At 39.2% G+C, this 20,642-nt stretch overlaps 1 protein-coding gene across 2 annotated transcripts in view; it reads right to left on the reverse strand.

The window, feature by feature from the left end:
- NTRK2 (neurotrophic receptor tyrosine kinase 2) overlaps positions 1 to 20,642 on the reverse strand; it is a 202,575-nt gene that overhangs the window by 125,972 nt on the left and 55,961 nt on the right. For both annotated transcript variants that reach the window (XM_083818799.1, XM_083818798.1), the window contains exons 10-11: positions 19,534 to 19,634; positions 17,942 to 18,041 (exon numbers count right to left, since the gene is read on the reverse strand). In XM_083818799.1, the coding sequence (XP_083674925.1) occupies positions 17,942 to 18,041; positions 19,534 to 19,634 (201 nt within the window). The remainder of the gene's footprint in view (positions 1 to 17,941; positions 18,042 to 19,533; positions 19,635 to 20,642) is intronic.

Genomic DNA, 20,642 nt, shown 5'->3' on the forward strand with positions numbered 1-20,642 from the left:
GACTATTTCCACCTCAATACACTGTGTGATTTTTCTGCTAAGGCCTCCTTTCCTACAAGTTATCTCCATCATCTTTCATTTGGGTAGGTCCAGCTACTTACTGCAACGCAGGGGAAGCCTCCTCTTTCCTTCTTGGCTCAACTAGCAGTCCTACCGCAAATCACTCTCTATCTATTGATGTACTTCTTCAGAGAAGTAATAACTTCTGTTATTAAGGTTACAGAACTGCTTTTTTGATTTCAAAAAGCCTTTATTCAACAAATCTACCATGTTAAGAGTCTGGAAAAATATTAAGCCAAGAAATTTTTTAATGTGATCGAGCAAAGAGAACTTGAAGAGAGCCACCAAACAACTTAATGATCATTGATTATAGACATTTTCTCAGAGATAGGTACTCAGCAGAGGTAGGTACACAAACAAGGTCCAAAGATGAAAAGATTTTTCTGTTTACCACCCAACATAGGAAGGAATAAATGCAACAACTTCCTTCCCCACTGCCATGCAGCAATGCACTGGCAGAAGTCTATAGGTTGTATCTGCACAGAGGAGTGCCTAGTGCCATTTAAGACAGTGAGCTCGTGGGTGTAGGAAGTGGGCTGGTTTCAAAATGTCCATGTGATTAGTTTCTCTTTTAGCTGCCCACTTAATTACCAGCATTTACGCTTTCTAGAGATCAGATATCTTCCTTAACTTTAACCATCTAATACCCTCTTTTTCAAGAACAATATTGGAGCATTTTCAAAAGCTGAGAATTACTACTACCAGTATTAAAGTCAGGTATCTTCTATAGTAATAGGATAGCAAAACCCACTAGCGTAATACTGAAACATCAATACTTAATGATTACTGTTGTAAAATAAAATGTTAACAATTGCCTTATACAAAATATATAGGTCACTAAAACTTCAGTATTGCAAAATCACAGTCAAAAGCAGATTATATGCTTTGCCCTAAACTCTGAAATATAACAGGTCTGCTCACAATGGAAATTTATATTTTTTTATGCTAATGAACAAACATCCAAAAAAGATTAAAAGTTTACAGGTAAAGAACAGGTGAGCTGGGGAATAAGGACACTCATTTAAGAAGGAGAGAAAGACATAAACTGTGGATTGCAATGACAGACTATACAGATCAAAAGAAAATGTGAAAACCTACACTATAACAAAACCAGAAACCCATGTATCTTCAGTCTTGCTACAAAATTGCAGTGTGACCACACAACAATTTTAGCAAGAATCTGGCAATGGACAGTTTTACACCAGAAATTACATGGTGCTATGCAGACAGAGAATTGTTCAGTTTATGTTTTCCCCCTACCATTGTCTGATCTATAAAAATATAGGCAATGAAAAATGACATGTTTCAGTATCATGAATTGGCCAGAATACAAATGCCATATCCACTGGTCTTTAGGACCTAAGAATTAATTCTTTCTGATAAAAACAGAATCTTATTCCCTTTACATTTCAAAAACACCACAAACCTTCCAACTGTTGGTTACACAGTCGTGTTCAGTCCCATGGCTCGGGCATAGACTTAATAAAAAATCAAGGAGGAATAAAATGCAGTGAGATGGTCCCTTGTCAAAAAAAGTTCACAATCTTGGCTATAACTTCCAGAGTCACTTAACATCAGAGTAGACCTCTAATGATTTTTTAGAAAACAATTGCATACCATTCTACACATTAGTCTGCAATGTACAGACCAAGGGCAAAATTCTCATTCTCCTCCATGTATGCTACAAGTGTGAGAAGTTGATCACAATGGTTATTCTGCAATAACCTGGTGCTTCTGTTTCCAACTATGGTGCTTCCCATGCTGAAAAAGCAATAGAATGTGGCAGCCAGGCTACAACAATGTAGTTGTGATTTTACTTGCAAACTTCAGTTGTGATTTTACTTGCACACCCTAAAAGTCACTGTATTGCCTGAAATATCCAGAGAAAGCCTGGCCACTGACTGAATTTGTTACTGTATTCTTTGATGTGTTCACATCTGATCTTGTGACCACATGGGAGTAGCACAGGTCAGATTAAGTAAGCCTTTGCCAACAGAGGTGTCCTGGCTAGGGGCCAGGCAGACTGCCACTGTACTGTTTAGAGAGTTTTGCAGAATAATCTTTCTCATCTTACCTGCAGTGGCTGTGACATGAGAAAACTTATTTCTTGGCCCTGCCTGTCCAATTTTCAGTGCCACTGGTCTGGGCCCAGTTCATCTCAAACTGAGGTTTAATGTTTTGTTTTGTTTTGTCTTCTTTAAAGTGTGCAGGAATTCATGATCACATGGACACACAGTGGGGCAGAGCAGAAGACAGCTGACTGCAAGACACTGTTAGCTAAGGAGCAGGACATCTGCCCCAATAGAAGGACAGCTCTTTTCCCCTGGTCCCATGATATTATTCTGAAACATACATACCTTCAGGTATCACGTTTCCAATTAACAAACCAACCTCTCAGCCATACAATTTCACTAATTGCTAGATCTTGATTTCAGGTTGGCAGCAGTTTGAGAGGGGAGAAAATCCAGCTTGCCAGGCTTTCACTGTGGTGCTACAGAGCTCAGAAAAGCTTCTGGCACCAGCTGGACAGTTACTGTGACTGAACTAGGTTTGGTAGCCTTTGCAAGATACCTGTAAAGGATGCATTCCCAATACTAACCTGACCTGGAACAAGCTCTTACACTGTTGTGATAGGACACATCCTCTGCCCTTTCTCTGACTGAGAACTCATCAGAGATGATACTCTCCACAGGTCTCTATTCTCCCCCTTTACTGCCTTTTCTCTTCCTTTCATTGGATAGGATTATCAGTTCTTTTCTTTCTGCATCCACTTTCCCACCTTTTTTATTCCCTCTCAATGATGTCACAGGCCACCCTTGCAAAGCCAGGTTGAGAACACCCACAACCTTCCAGATGGACAAGAACTCACACTACCCATTTCTGCCATTTTTCCTGACAATGGAAGTTAGTCCCACTTTCTGCATCATAATTAAATACTGCTTCTTCAGTCTTTACAACTTTCCCACAACTTCTGACACCCATGTTAATCCTTTCCCCCTCTTCTTTCTACTCAGGATATAATCAATCCTTCTAGTATGAAAATGAAAAAGGTTGTGATTTTTCACTTCTCTGCTTGTTTTCCCTTGGTTATACTACAATGTTAACTAAACAAACTGTTCTTTTTTTCCCCTACCAGTTTAAGAAACATACTATCTGCTCAGCATTTCTAGTCTTCTCACTTGCCCCAGAGATCTCCCCTCCTAGATTCCCTTACGCCTGTTTTCAGCTCCTCCTCTGCTCTTCTCTATCATTTCTCACTTCAAGAAGATAGGCTTTGATCTTGCCTTTCTTTTTCTTTTTCTTTTTTTTAATAATTTCCTCTGTCCCTCAGACTACTACCTATATTTCTCATTGATCTCAGTGTAGGAACTGCAGAAGGTTCAGCTAGTCTGTTTGCGTGGTTTATCAGCCCTCTGGCAACAATCTTCCTGGTCTGGATTGAGGACCTTACTCTAGGGTAGTCCTGATCCATAACTGCATTTCTTGCTAGCCTTACCTAACATATCATTCACCTTCTGTGCTAGGAGTTTTGCATGAGCTATTTGTTCTGATTTGTTCTGCCACACATTGTATTTCTTTATAAAACAACCCTTGAATTTCTTTATAAAACAAGCCTTGAATTCCTTACAGTAAGTCTCATAAAGAAGAAAATGTAATTATTTTCATAAAATTAATGGTCAAGGTGATGCTAGTACAAAGAACCTCCAACCAACTGTACTTCTGCTGAAGACAGACTAAAATATACACAGAGAACTTCAAAACGTTATTTTGCAGAAAAGGTAAAACAAATCTGTTCAGTTTGGCTGCAGGAGTTATGCAAATTTATGCAAAATTCATTCTAATTCACTTTGTTTTTCCATCTTTAACATTTTAGATATGTTTATCAAGATTAGCAGCCTTTTTAATTAAATGAAACAACAGAAATGTGTCAGACATACGACTACATTTTAAAAGGTGAATCTTGGGCAGTGAAGCCCTGAGTTATTTCAAAATTTGATGTATTTGTGTTTTAAGTGACTAACCTATGAGTATACTGGAAGCAAAAAAATATTCAAACACCGTAAACTTCTGTTAAAGAAAGCAGAAAATTATCTTCAGCCACATTTAGGAAGAAATTTATGTGTGTCTAGCTGACAGGTTATATACCAAACTAGGAATGTGTAGGCATATATGAACACGAACATGAATATACATGGATGCCTCAGTATGTATAAAAAGGATTCATCAGTTCAGGCTACTACCTGTGTTCATACTTACCACTAGACACTTGAAGTTTTCTCACTGGCATCAGCAAAATACCTTTGCTGTACCTTTTATACTTTCTACACACACGAGCCAACGCAGCCAGGCACAACTGAAGTGCAGTGGAGGGCACCCTCTGAAACTTCCATTCCTCAAACTCCCTCCTCCATAACTGTTTTGTAGCCAAGGCTCAAGAAGGAGAGTTGGTCCCGGTCCATATCTTGTCCAGAGCAGGTTCAGTAGAGACCTTATTAGCTAGGTCTCTTTCCTATTACTTCCTTTGTCAGTTCTGCCATGTTGGCTGGAAGCAGTGCTCCAGCATAACATTGATATTTTATCCCTGATTTAATAAGCTATTTCAGAACCACTCTAAGATGCCTCCCTCATCCAGAGCCCAGTGTGTTACAGTGCCAAGGTTAATTGAGGAGCTAAAGGCCAAGATTAAGTTCCACCTATTCTCTGGGAGGATTTAGTTTCCCATGTTACTACAAAGATACTTTCCTAGATGCACATGGAAGCTGACACAGCCAACCGCAGGACCTCTGCCTGCTGCACTTCTCTCCCTAAAGAAATACTAACCCCCATCAATATAAATGAGCCCAATTCCCATCTACATTCAGTTACTGGCAGGCTAGTATAATGGGGTCATTGTGTAAAAAAGAGCCAGGCTCACTGACCTTTTTTTTTTTTTTTTTTTTAAAGAAGGATGCTGTCAGCATACCAACATCTTTAGATACCAATCATGCATTCTGTGCAGCCCATTTCCTCTCCTCCTTCACTGAGTCCACCCCCTCCCCCCCTAAAAAAAGAACAAGGACAGGACTTCAGTTTTAAACATTAACAAGACAGCTCTTTGACTAGGTGACAGTAAAAAACAATAAACTCTGAAGTCTCCACTGTAACACTGAGGTTTCTTTTTTTTTCCCCTTGCACTAAAACAAAACAAACTAGTGACCAAGTTGTTGAACTGAAAGAAAACATTTAAAATGAAGCATTTCCACAACATTGCTCACTATCCTGAAGGATTTTTCAGTACTGTGACAGAGGAGAAAGGTTATCAGTAGTCAGCTGCAATGGAATGGCTTGGAAAAACATAGGGTATGCAACTAGCTGACTTTGAAATATCTAATTTTAACTAAACTTGAAGGTTAGGACAGCTGGAAGAGGTACTAGGAAATTCTCAGAAGCTCTATGCCTTGTAGTTAAAAGGCAAGTAATAAATGACAGGAATGAATTTAGTGTGCACAAAATAGGAGATTGCTGTTCCATTGCCAGTTGGTGTATGCAGTAGTGCACATAAAAAAAACCACATTTTCGTACATGTAGTGGTCAGTGAGAACAGTGCTCAGACTTACGCCATGAAAGCACCTGTTTGTGGAAGCATAGCTTGTACTTAGCAAAAGTGTTGTCTTGCCTTCTGGGAGCAAATCAAGGTTTGCAAAAGTTACCATCATTGTTGTATCTAAGCACTTAAATGCTAGGCAATGTCATTGTGATTAATAATGAATGTATATTGTGGCATGAACATTTTTGAAAGTACACAGATGGGTCAGCCAATTGCATAAATGACTGCAAACACATGGTAGAAATTCCTCTCCCTTTGGCACCAGAGGGTAAGGCTGTGAGCCCAGAGTGCCACAGGCAACATCAGTGTGCTCTGGATTGCTGCTGGAGAAGGAAGGTACTGGAAGGCAGAATAAGACAGTCCTGTACTTCTCTCGGGAATATCAACTCCTCATATGAATTTGGTATTTTGGGGCCAGAACCATGCCACTGATGCTTCCAGGCTATGCGCGTCTTGCAGGAACACACAGACTCTGACCTAAGCTCAGGAGCTGTCTTAACGCACCACAGGGAAAAAACAGGGGATTCAAACTTTCGCAAGTAGCCTCAGGAGAGCATGGTCCAACAGCCTGAAGGAACAAATGCTCCTCATTTTCTCTGTGGGTTGCTATTTGCTATTGTGCTCCTCTTGTGCATCCCACCTGCCCTGTGGCATATGCCATGTGCAAGACTCAGGTACAGGCTGCTTTTCCAAGAACAGAAAGAAAAAATGTTTCCTCCAGTTCCTCTCACTCATGCTAGATCTTCTGGTTAAGTACAAGGGGATTTTACCCTAAATCAAGTCTAAGAAATTCCAAACTATACCTTTGCCAAAATAAAGTCAGGTGTACCTACTATATACTTTACTTCACGAGACCAACAGGATGCTTAAGAGACAGAGATAAGGAAAGTTTTTTTCCCTTGCCAACCTGCCTGGGTGAGACAAATATAACTAAGAACGCAAGAACAGCCATGTCAGTCCAACCAAATGAACTTCTATTGCCCTGCCTCCAACAGGGGCCAAAAATGCATGCCTAAGAGACCACATAAACACAAAGCAAGTGCACAGACACATTTATGCAGAATACCTTTGCAGCCCAAAACCTTCACGTGCCAGAGGTGATGACTTCCTGCTTAATATTTGTGTCACTCAAACTCACATCCTCTGTGCCATTTGGCTGTCTCACAACCTGCCCCCACAGAGCCCTTGGGGTTAACTGTATCAGTGGCAGGTTGCATGGATTCTTCAGATGGCAGTAGCAGAGCCTGCATTGATATTTGCCTGGAGCATGCAGGCAGAGGCCAATGCAAGAGCAGCTGCAAATCACAAGTTTCAGACACCACGAGAAGCAGCTACAACCTGCTTAGCCAGCAAGCTGGCACTCAGAAGCACAGAAAGAGAGAAATGTAGCAGGACACTATCTACTAGTCTCTGAAGTGATTGAGGGCTGTGAGAGCTCTCAGGAATCTCCCAAGAGGAGGGCTCTGGTCAGAAATATTTACTGGTGTAGACACAAACACAGAAGTTGGCTGCCCATTTAGTTTGATGCTCAGGTAGCTATGGTGTGAGAGATACTCAAAAAATAAACAACTGCAATCAGAGCCAGCTGAGGACTTAAAACACAGGCTGCTTTTAGCACTCATCTCCACATGTCGTAGGGAAAGGGCAGGTAACAGTGCAGCTCCAGAGAATGCAGAAGGGAACACTACAATGGTCCTCTCTACATAAACTAACTGAAGCCAAGAAATTCTGGTTCAGACATCAGTGTGGAAAAAGGAGTATTTCTGTGAGGTACATTCCTGCTGCTGCCTATTGCTGCAAATCACAGCAGTGCAACTTTTTTAAACAGCACAAACATACAGAGACTAGGCCGCAAAACATTCTCGAAAGCCCTTAGCCATCCCAGGTTTCAGCCATGGCCACCAGCTCATGTGTCTGAGCACTGCCAGCTGAAACAGAAGGCTCTTGTAACTCAACTCACTGATTTTAAGAGTTTTTCTCTCCAAGTTTACATTCCTCACCATGTTTTCTGACCAGAAACAAAGTTAAAATTTCTCGTACCTAAAAGTGCCATAGAGGGTTAAGTCTTCATGATGCGGCTGGAGACTAATTTAGGGGCACTAGTGTTACTCACTAAAGTGATGGAGAAATCCATGGGGAAGATGTGTTTAAAATACAAAACAAATATGAGAAAAAAAGGTTCAGTTCCAAGTTCTTATCCATGCCAGCTCTGTATTATTACACATTCAATATTCAGAGTGGACAAGAAAGAGAAGAGCGGGTGGAGGCAGGAGGACCCCAGTCAGATGAGCTGGCCAAAGTGCCAGGAAGAAGTCATGACAAATGCTCTGTAATCCGTCAGGGATGCCTGCAGGACTTTTTACGAATACTTCTTCCATGTGCATTATTCCACTTTGTGCCCCAGGGCATACAGCTATACCATGCAGTTAAAGAAATAACAGTGGTATTAACCTTTAATGCTAAGAATAAAACTAATCTAAAACTAGTAATTGTTCCTAAACAGTTACTTTGTCCATTTTACTTCATGATGAAGGACTCATTACTTTCCTCACTCCCACCACTGCTTTCTTTAGGAAGCTCCAAAAATCAAACAGAATAATGCAAAACAGAAAAAATCCCAACTCCTCCTTTTGTTTTTAAAAAATCTCAGAGAAATAAGACTAATCTCATTTTGCTAGATCCAGCTTTTCATTTCCATACTGGAAGTGTCAGTTCTTCCTGGTTTCTGACTCTGGCAGCATGAACAGTGTTAAAAGGGACAAAGCAGGGCAGAGGGCAAAAAGAAGGGTGAATGAGGGACACTTGTTTAAAAAGGCAATTCTGATTTTTAGGTAGGATACAGAGAAGGAGTTAGGATAAAATGGGTTTTGGGGGCAGCACAAAAATCTACTTGGAAATAGGAAAACCATTCCTATTTGACCTCATCATTCATTTATGGAGGGAAAAAAAAGGCATTATGTATAAAGATTTTTCTGATCCCTGAAGTGGAATATCATCCATACTGGTGACGGCATATAGCCCTAACGTCTTAAGTAAATAAATGTGAAGGGCTAAAACAGTACCCATGTGAAGCAAGGAGGCATACCTACGTCACACAAGTGAAGAAGCACTGGGGAGGTATAGTATCCCCAGGAAGAGAACAACTGAGAATGGCTGTGAGTCACTTGGAGAACATGTGTTCAGCTACCCATAAAGAAAACACCTTGGGGAATTCACAGGTTGCAGTAGTGGGGCTGTGTAAACAGCTAATACACAGAGCTGCTCCTAGGCTGTAGATATCCTTGGTGAAGATAAACATGCATGGGTGGGTGGGTGTGGGGGGTGAGTGTGCGTTTGTGAAAAAGAGATATAAAAAGGAGCCATTCATTCAAATAAAGCAATCTTATTTGAACTTTTGCCCAGAACTGAAACAAAACCTAAAGTGTTCTTTTTGCTACATATTTGAGTAGCTTGACTACCTTTTGTCTTCATTTTTCTTAATTCCTGTGAACTTTTGTACTTCTTGATTTTTTCCTAAGCAGCCACAGCACTGCTGCAACAATGGTTTTGCATTGTTTCTTATTCATTCCAAAAAAAGAAGTCACAAATATTGAAAAAAAAATCTATTTTTGATGCTTTTTCCAAATATTCTGGTCCAAGGAGTGCAATGCAATGAGAATGTACAAACAAAACAAAGGCATTTTCAGATGCATTAAAGGAAGCTGTTGATAAAAGACTACTCCTGTGTTTTTGCAAAATCAGACAAGAAAGAACAAGCAGTTTTCCTGGTTTGGAGAAAGTTCAAATAACAATCAGAAAACTTTAAAAATCTCATGTAATCTCTGAGCAGTTTTAGCTTGCAGGGCTTTTCTAGACACACATTTACCTGGAAGATACTTCTATGAGACTCAATTTTTTGTGATTTCATCCATGCTACTTTTCCACTGCAGGAAGAAGAACAACAACAGCTGTGAGGAGAACTACAGCACAGTGCTCTGTGCTAGACAGACTCTGAGACCATGGTGAATCTTTCCCTGTGGTGTGAAACTCAATACTGAAAGCTTTTACAGGAACAAAACAAAAAAGGGCCCTCCAACTGTACTAAGATTTCAGCATCCGTTAACAGAATTCATAAGTAGTTAACATAGCCAGGCATTTAAAAACACAACATTATGAACCAGATAATTAGAACATTTTCTACTATTCAGGACAAGCACAAGGTTTCCCAAGCGAAAAAAAAAAAAAAAAAAAAAAAAAAGAGAGAGAAAAAGAAAAAAAAAAGAAAGGGAAAAAAAAAAGTTCAAACTTAGAACCTGAAACAGAAATTAATGCAGCTCTATCACAGAAGGAATCCTACATCAGTCTTTGAAAGCTGAGGAATGCAAACGGATGGAAACTTACATAAAATCTCACAGGTACTGTAAAAACTGTGTAACTAATTCCTAAGCAACATAAATTTGTAATCGCCACTGGCAATTACAAGTGGTGATCTCAGGGGAGACTCACATACATGACTCAAGTAATTCTGATGAAAAAGATGTCACTGTACTGGAAAAAGCATGCATTCTACCGTAAATGTTTGGTATTTCCCTGTCTTCAGTTCAATTAAGCCAACACAACACCACTTGGAAGTGGTTTTGTCCACATGCCACCTTTATTTTCCCCTTTTTTTGTTCCTCAGCAGTGAGTCAGCACGGCTAGTGACAGAACAAGTAGCAATGGGCACAAACTGAAACAGAGGAAATTTCATTTAAAAATAAGGGAAAAAAAAGTGTACTGTAAGGGTGACTAGACACTCGCACATGTTGACCAGAGATGTGGAGTTTCCATCCTGAGAGATCTTCAATCCCAGCTGGACACAGCCCTTAGCACCCTGCTGTAGCTCACTCTGCTTTGAGGATGGGGGGTGTTGGACCAGACACTCTCAAGAGTGACTGTCAGTGCCAGCTGTTCCAAGATGTGTCAGTACAAGGTGGATCAGCCACCAGGAGCAGCAAAAGAACTGCTCTAACAACACCTATGCCAGCAGCCCCTCCAAAATTAGCCTTTTTCCCAGATTGAGATGACACAAAGGATCTCATTTCTACCAGGAATACTTTATATTTATCTGCTTTTCATGTTCCCACCTATGTTGTTTAAGAACTTCTTGGATTTTTAGCATCTAGTTTTCTATCATCGTATATTCGCAGCATTTCTCAAATGGTGATCTCCATGAAGCACGTATGAAATTTGTACTACATAGAACTTAAAGTATTGGAGACTTGGGGCCACTCAAAATAAAATAAAATAAATAAAATAAAATAGGCTGGCTTTGCTGTTCTTTGCTCCTTTTCTTTCTTTCTGATCTCTCAAAATATCTGGATACTTCTTCCAATCTATTTTTGTGCCTGCTCTCAATCTGATTACAGATAAACATTCAATTATTAAGATTAAGAACAACATTCTCTCCTACCTCCCATTCCTCTCATCCTCTTATTTCCTCCTACATCCAGTCTTCTTTCTCTCTAAAATTCTTCATGGGCTAGACCACAATTTCCCCTCACAAACCAATGCACTTCTGAAACAGCATGATCTGCATATAGTCAAAAGTTCATAAAGGCGCATGAAAGTGTTCACCCTTTGCACAAAAGAAACTGAAAGAAAAACCCCAGCTCTGTAAAGTAAGGACTTATGTGGCAACATGGATGCACACTGAACACAGGGTCAAAACACTCTTCAATTTACACCATTGAGTCTGACTCTTCTCTTTGGCCGTTGCCTTGATCAAGCTTTCTTTTAGGAGCTGTGCTATCCTTATAGGCCTCAGTCCACATCAAGATAGATAGAGCCCTGTATATTATGACTTTTAGCTCTGTTCACTTCCACTGCATCCATTATTAGTCTAATTTCTCTTTGGTATCTTTCCATTTCTTTCCTAACTTGTCCTTTTTGTATTCAGCATCTCCCTAGTTCTCCAGTTCATCTTACTTCTCTCTTACCATATACATGTGTAGTTCTTCATCGCACCACCCGTTCATATGCTTCTTTTTGGGAGAGGGAGAGAGGGGAATACAGCAAGCACTTGTTTAAACTTACTTTACATGTATATTTTATTAGTAAGAAATATGAGACCCCAGATAATTTTCCTGTGTTAACAAGATCCATAGCAGTCTGAACCATTAAAAGCTGCCAAAAAGTTAACAACTCATTTTCTGCCTCAGTCATTATAACTAAGTGTGAATTTTGTAACCAAAGGCAATCATAGTCAAATGCCCCATCTTATCATTAAAAATGTCCCACCTTCAGATTTGAGATGACTCCCTGAGTCCTTTTTTATGTATTTGGTATGTCACTCACTGGCTTGTTCCTGCTTCACAACTGGAACTATGTTCCTCTTTTAAATCCTGCACTTTAGCATCAGACTCAGAAAAACTAGTAGCAGACAGAAATAGAAATCTGATATCTAGAGACCAAATTTTATATAAATAAACAATGGATAGCTAGAAATGCCTTATAGTATGTTCTGAAAGGGTGACACGGCCCCAGAGCAATGTTTTAAGAGACTACTCTTTTCCTTATTGGAACAAAGAGAATGAAGGCTTAAATGTTTTCAGATCTTCATAAAACCCTTTATACAGAATGACTTGCATGGATCAGTTCATAAGAACTCTCAGTCTTTGAAGTGCTTGCAGTACTTACAGCTGCTTGTAAGGTAATTTGCTTAACATAAGACACTCACAAACAATAACAAATTTATCTTCCAAATGTCCACGTGATACATAAATACTACTGCCCCCATTAAACAAGTGATGCACCTGATACAGACAGTTTGTGTCATTTGCCCATGACTATAGTGATTGGAATGCCAATGTCAAACAATTAAAATAACTTCTTGTGTCTGGTTCAGATGAGCAATATCACCATTATCTTTACATGTCTACACACTAAAAATATTGCATATTTGAGCACATTCATTTTTTTCTACATCTTATCATACAACACTGATGCACATGAGTTAATAGCTCTTTTATATTCTACTCACTGACTAAATAATGAAATGTTGTAAAGACATTAAAGGATTGACACCCACCAAACTGGCATTAGGGTATGTACAACACAATACTTCTACAGGTACAAATGGAAAGCCAAAAAGTTCAGTATTCAGTGACTCGATGAAGGTCAAGCAGTAAGTGTGCCCCCATGCTACAAACTGATCCTACCTTTTCAGCAAAGCTCCTCTTAGTTGTCTGGCAAACAAGGTAAAAATGTCAAGGAAGCCCTCATAGGAACCTTATTACCTATTTGAATAGTAGATCAAGTCTGCCAAACTGCAGGCCATTGTTGAAGAAGCAAAGCTTTTATTTTGCATTTAGTTTAGAACTAAAAGGCATAAAGGGTTTTCTATTCTAATTGTATGTCATTCTTCTCTTTGTAAGCAACCCAATTGTTTAAGCAAGACATGCAGAAATGCATGAATTAAATAGAATATCTCTCCCTTTTCCCATACCGGTACTTCAAACCACTTGCTGGGACTGATCTGAACTCTCCAAAATCTGAGCTGTTCAACACTCCAGTCTGAATGAAGAGGGTTTGTTTCAAAATCTCATGCAATCACCTTATTTGCCATAACAACATGGAGCAAAATAAAAATGTATTAAAGCAGAGAACATACTGACCATTTGGTATATGCCTACAGACAAATAAGAGAGAAAAAATAAGACAAATTTATCCTGCTGGCAGTAAGTTGCATCCAAAAAAAAATATGCAGAAGCCTCAACAAATCATTATGTTCAAACTGAACAAGATACCACTCTACTCTAACTCGGACAGCATTATATTTAAAGTCATATGAATACAATTACTAGGGCACACAATGATTAAAGACTTTAAGGCATCGTGGACACATTCATGGACACAGAAACTGTTACCACAAGAGCAGAGTGACAATATTACTAAACACAAAGGCAATATTACTAAGCACAAAGGCATTTCTTACCTAAACGATAATACTGTAAGACAATTGAAAAATATTCTACAATCGAAGACGAGTTCCAGTCTGCCTTCTCCTACACTGCCTTTAGCAACAAAGCTCATACTTAATAAGATTTTACAAACAAAAACAATATAGTGAATGACACACAAAGAAAACAAATCCACCACTATGGAACGTGCTCATATTGGAATAACCAGTTTAGTTTAATTACAAAGTTTTCAAGGAGCTTCACGGTCTAGAACAAAGTTACTGAAATCAATTGAAAGAAAAGGCTATCTAGAAGTAGGAGGAAATATCTGGGTTTGACTTTGGCAGGCAAGATCCATGGGTTTGTTCCTAACTTTTAATCAGCTTGGTTAAAAAGTACTGCATCCTGACTGATAGTCCTAGTTGTAAACTTCCACACAAAAGTCATAACAAGCAGCTATGAAGGGCCTGAGGGTACAGTAGTATTTTGGGGTCATTTGTCCCAAAAGGAATACTTTTTTTTTTTTTTTTTAATCAACCCACTTGATGTCTGGTCAGAGAAAGACAGATTTCTGTATTGCGAGCTGCACACTCTCAAAAGACTGCAAAAGGGGCAAATCATCGACAGCCAGCAGCTCCATTTAGGGCATGGTAGGCAGTTCAGAGAGAGTTTAAGGAAAGGCAAGCACCATTCAAAGGGTGATCCTTAAACTCACAGATGGGAGAAGACAGCTGGCACTGGCCAAGCATGATGGGAACTTCAGACTTAGTTTGTTATATTACTTTGCATTGCACTACCACACAAAGCTCAAAGCATTGACAGAAGCTTCATACAAACATTCAAAAAAGCCTCACTAGCCCCAGTGGGATTAAGTACACATTTGTTTCCCTCTTCTTCTGTCAGATTCTATTTGTTAGTTTGTTATGGGGCTGCTTTGGGGAGGAGTGAGTTCTCCCTCCTTTCTGGTTTTGGTAAAACCTACAGAAACTCTACAGTTTCTAAAAACAGCTGTGATAACATTCTGGTCTGCAACCACCCACTTGCAGTGCTCCTAGCATGTTAGTTGCACTATAAATGTTGTCCTTTTGCTGGAATATGAACACCTTGTGCTAAAATTTTATGCAGTTCAAATTGACAGAAATATATTCACCCTTTTAACTGAATTATGCTGTTTCAAACTTTATCCACTGATCTACCTTACATGAGTTTGCTCTGTATTTCCATCCATGCACAGTGGCATGTTGCTGTGTTAACATTTGCAAAATATAAAGTTGTTTATTTTGCAATTAGCTGTTATTTACATTCACATTTTTTTCAACAGTGGAAATAGAATAAAACAAGACTAGAATTATTCTTCTGGAAATACTCTAAGGGAAATCAAAAACTTTCTCCTGCCCTCTCCTCTCCTGTTCCCCTGTTAGTTTGCAGTTTCATAAACTGGTTAGATGGAGTCAGACATATACACAAAATGATAAGAGATGTCTTGGCAGCCTTCAGTGAACTCCCACCATAAGCACTTTCATATCCTCCAGCAGGCAAGCAACCCAAGGTGTTTCATAAGAGCAACCCACAAATCTTAATGAATACACTTAAGAAATTAACTGAAGAATTCACCATTTATGTTTCTGCATCTTGCAAGAGTCTAAAAACCTCACCTCCAGATTGAAGAAACCAAGAGGATTTTTTCACACAAAGCCGTTAACAACAGACCCCATATAAAAAGTGATTAAAACACACACAAGCAGAGCAAAAGAGAGAAATAGGTTTCACCAGTTACTTCAATGAATTTTGCAATACTGTCTGGAAGTCTAGCACAACATGAGAGCTTACCCACAGAACAGTATCTTTATTCATACTAACCCTATTTTAAGTCTGTTTGTGCACAGCTCACAGACCAGCTCTATACTGATACTGTTCCTGAAATTAATCATCAGAACATGCTACTTCACTGAGCTCTAAAAGACAAGTGAAAAGGAGCAAGGCAAGCATTAAAAGAATTGCCTCATATGGTGCTACCCGACGCCAGCTAGAATCCAGAACACCACAAACAAAATATTTTAGTTTTATTACTGGTGGTGAATGGGTGAGCTGACTTCCTTGTCATCTTTATCTGCAAAAGCACTCTACTACTACAGCTTAGGAATGAACATATCCCAGACTGTCACCTTACCCTAGATATACAAAATGAAGAGAAGCCAAAGAGAGGGTAAGTTATTTCCACACAGCTCTTCAACTTCTTTTGGTAAGAAACTGATCGGTACAGCCAATGTACTGGAAGCCTCCAGAGGACCTGTCACATAAACTGGATTCTTTTCTGCACATGTATAGTCATGGGGAGAAGGCAAGGGGGGCACGTGAGCTCTGTGGCAGTCTCTGTGTCTGCTCAGCATGCATAGAGCTTCCAGGTACAGCCAGTGCTTACGCAGCATAGCTCAAACAACAATCACCTGCTCGACATCTCTTTCTGGGGGGACTAGACACTGTTAGTCCCAAACTCCAAACATTTTCAAGCTCTGTAAGCAACAGAATTATTCAGCCAGGACACAGTCCAAGTAGGGGATAGATAATGCCCATGCAAAAGATGGGATAAACTACCATTAAAAAATATGAGGCATAAAACAAAGTCTTCAAGACAATGCAGTTGCCCGCCATGAACCCAAAAGGGATGAAAATTTCATCCCTTACATAAAGATATTTCCTACTGGACATACAGCACTGATGCCTATTTGCACACTTCTTTTTCTGATTTTCATTGGAATGTTTTTTCCCTCGTCATGTACATGGTTACATGAGAAACACCACTGAGTGCCAGTTTAAGTTCTCCATTTACTGAGTGATCGGGGCTTTTTTTGTTGTTGGTGGTTTGTTTTCTTTTTTTCTAAAGTAGTTTCTGAAGAAGGGTGGGGAGATATTTAATGAGAGGGTGTCTGAGGTGGCCATATTGTGTTTTCACAAGGCAACAGAAAAATGAAGCACTGCCTTTTCTACATCTCTGCCTGAAGGCAACTCAGGAATTTCCTTCTTATGAATGCAAAATATTCATTCACCTTTTGGGGAAGATTTGACAAGATTTTTTAATCATGTTTTATAGATATTTTCCAAAGCAATCTGGATTTTTATTCTCTCCCACTTCCCTACTAAGAGTGTTTATTAAATTTCAATTATAAAATAATGTCTATATGCTAAGTTGAGGCTAATTTTGCTGTCACTTAATTCAAAGGCATATGACAATATATATTTATGCTGCAGACTTTTCAAAGCAGGTAATATTTTATTATTAGTCTAGGTCTTACATATTGATATGGCGTTCTAATCTCAAGTTTTAAATATGGCTTTAGTATCAATTCAATAATTCAATTCTAATGATGATAAATCGAGAGAGTGTTTCTGGGACTTTGGACTATGGATAGATCCATACGTGAATGCTCACATGTAAATGCAAACTTTGGAGAAGTTTGAGGTTCACATCAGGCACAACTGAAGGTCATTCCTTTCTAACGAAATATTTATTTGTAGCTCACCACTACCAGACATACCATGCCTGTGATTTGTTTTTGAAGGACTGTATGTGAACTGTGATCTCGTATCACTGCTATTGATAACCATCACTAGTCATATTTAGAGAATAAATAAACTCTGTACTGGTTGCTGCCCTTTCAGAATTTTATGTAGTCATTATCCCAAAAGCATACCCTTAATAAAATATGAGCTAGATAGACAATTTTGCAACTAAAAACCTACTGAAGTCAAACTTACTGATTATGCAGTATGATAACCCCTTCCCAAAAGGGACACACACACTTGCCACTCTCTCCTGCTGCCACTTACCAAGATATGCACAGAAGCTCAAGAAAATGCATCCGTCAGAAAGTGCCAGTAAGACAGGAGGCACTGCAATTGCACCTTCCATTCTTGCTATTGTTTTCCTTGCATCTATCACCCTAAAGCAACATTTGAAGTATGGTCTGAAGTACCTCTGATGTACAGCATAGATTCTCATCAAATATTTGTAATCTAATTCATTTCAAAATAAATTTTAAGTTCCTATCTTCTTTCTCCCTACACTGAACAACACACTACACTCAGTATTTTAGTCCAGGAAGTTTCCCACTGGGCTGTGCAAGCAGGAGGGAAAGAAATGGGATTTGTCATAAGAGAGAAAAAAAAGAGGCCCAGAAGGACTTGATCCAAAATTCTGTATTACCACCCACATTTGTCTCTGCCCTTACTTACCTGATGAATAAATGAAACACTAACTGTGATGGCTCTTTATCTGGTTATCTCAAATGCTCTTGGTGCAGAAGCCTAATGTATAAGTTTGTTCAACCCGCAACAATTATGACATATTTAAGACATAAAAAGCAACCCTGCTTACCTTTCATTCCAAACTTAGAGTGTCTTCCAAACTTCAGAATAATAAGCATTATTACTAAGCCAGTGCACACCAGTGCTGCAATTCCCACCACAACATACACCTAAAAAAGAGTACACGAATAGATGTGTTTGTATTGTTCTCATGATCTATCTTCCAAAATATTTAACGTACATTCAGATTAAAACAGTTAGGTAAAGAAATTCATTTCAACCAGGAAACATTTGCACCCAGTTCAAAGAGTAGAGAAAACAGCCACTTCTTGAAGTTTCTTCCTTCCTTCTATCTTACAGAGGACAGAGATGCAGACACCTCTGAGAATCACTTTTTCAACATCCTACTTGTTCAAGGCAGGGAGGGAATGTACATCTCTTCCTTCCCTTCCAACAGAGTGGCATGTTACAGGAAAGCATGTAAGGAAAGCATATAAGAAAAAACTTTTTTACTGTGTGGGTGATCAAACACAGGCACAGGTTGCCCAGAGTGGCTGTGGAGCCTCCATCCCTGGAGATACTAAAAACCAGACTGGACACAGTCCTGTGAAACCTGCCCTGATTTAGCTGACCCCAGTTTGAGTCAGGAGGGGAAGAGGGGCAGAAAATTTCCAGAGGTCCCTTTCATCCTCAGCCATTCAGTTATTCTGTTATCAGAGAAGAGTGGCTGGTGGGATCCTCGAGATGGGGGACTAGAGCCTTGTCAGTGTTATGGCATTTAACAGACAGGAACAGAAAAAACCAGAAGTTTCAGGAGCCCATCCACTGCTCTCTCAGGACTTCTCACCCCCCAGCCATCAGCACTGGAAGGAGACGCTGGTCGGGTTTCCTCTGATTCCTGTGCCATAGGAGAATGTCTCCTGAATGCCTCCTTTCCCCCTCCTCCCTAGCTCTCAGCCCGTGCACTGGTTCATAACGCACACACTCTGCATGCATTGCCTGCTGCTGTGCCAGGGAACTGAAGCTGCGGGGGCAGTAATATTAACCAGGCTAGCCACCCAATGCCAGTTTCCAGCAATTCAGCTCAGGACAGTGTGAGAGGCAAGGCAGCAAAGAAGGAGACCCACCAATTTAGCTACCTATGCTAAAGTTCTCCTGCACATGATCAAAGCACTAGACAAAAACATGTTTTAGAAGCATAGGTAAAGAGTCTGAAAGTTTGTTACAGCACATCCTCTCTGTTAGGAGCAGCTGACTTCAAGACTGGAATTCAAACAGCAATCTTTAAATTACCTTGGATGCCTTTGTTTTGTAAATATAGAGTTGCTCTCCTTGCCTAAAATTAGAAGCAGAGTCTTGGCCTGAAAAATTACAGCTAGTTGTTCAGAAAAACACAAAACCAATTAAATAGCAATTTTACTTGGTCAGAGAAGTGATTCTCTCTTTCAAAAAACTGGGCAATGGAAGGGTAGGAGTGGGGTGCACTGCTCTAATTTTTCTTTTTTTTTTTTCTTTTTTTTTTTCTTCTGTTTTGATCACAACATGGTAATAGCTCTGGTGTTCTAGTAGCTTAGGGTCCCATTACAATCTCTGCAGTTTCATTAGTTGCATAGTCAGAAAGTCTGCCAAGATTACAGATCAGGAAACAATGTATATACTTACAGTGATGCTATCTTCATTCTCTTTGTTGGAAACATCCGTAGAAGTGATTTGATTACTGTTATTTGTGGTGTCTCCAAGATCATTAGGTGTGGTTTCATACTCTTAGGAAATGAAAAAAAAAAAAAAAAAAGGTTGCTTTTATAATTTCGTAACCTCAGAAGGGAAATGCTTGTCTTTATTATTTCAGCTCTGTAGCACAGCAAGGTCAGCAACACCTCTTGGGACTCTTTGAAAACTGCACATACTTGCTATTGTACCTGGTACACTTGGTGGGAGATCTCTGTGACAGGTAATTTTAAACAAATGTGTTGTGACTGAGAGACTTGACAACAGAAGCTGCTTCTCTCTGCGGCTTAACAGAGAAGCAATCTACACCATAATCTCTCTCTCTATTGGGAAACCTAGAGTTAAAAAGAACTCCATCCATAAAGCTATTTTTATGTGTTTCTGACTTCTCATTAAAAATGAAAGATGGTCCTCTATACTGAACTTCTCTAGCCTTGTATTCAGCCAAATATAGGACTGTCTTAGAAAACTAGCTTGGGGACTTTTGTTTAGCTGAGGTGAATTTAGCATATGGCTTTTGAGCTGGCTTATTACTCTAAAACGTGAAGTAGCTGTTTTTCTTAGTTTAAAAAATATTTTAAAAATACCGTTGTGTGCATAGAGGTTAAAGTTTAGCATGATAAAGTCATAAAGGTAAAACTTTAGAAAGTTACATGCCTAAGATAGTATGAAGAAATTTGATTTATCAAAATAATGATAACTGACCGGTCTACAGGGTGAATTTGGAACTACTCCATCAAAAGAATGAACAGGCTTTAATTATTTATAATTATTTAAAAATGAAACATATTTACAGTCCATGATTTTTTGTCGAATTTATTCAAATGAGATAAAAAAAATTGAAGTGTGCATATGAACTTAGAGATACATATATTAAAATAAAAAACTGAATGTATTTTATGATTACATCTGAAAATATACATAATGTTTCAATTTTATGACTGTAATGTGTGCAGATCAAAGAAACAAATAAGGGCAATAACTGCATCTATTACTCATGCACCTCTAGCATTTTAATTTAAATTAGCAATTAATCCTGTATT

The sequence above is a fragment of the Anser anser genome (genome assembly GCF_964211835.1).
Source record: "Anser anser genome assembly, chromosome: Z".
Lineage (NCBI taxonomy): Eukaryota > Metazoa > Chordata > Aves > Anseriformes > Anatidae > Anser > Anser anser.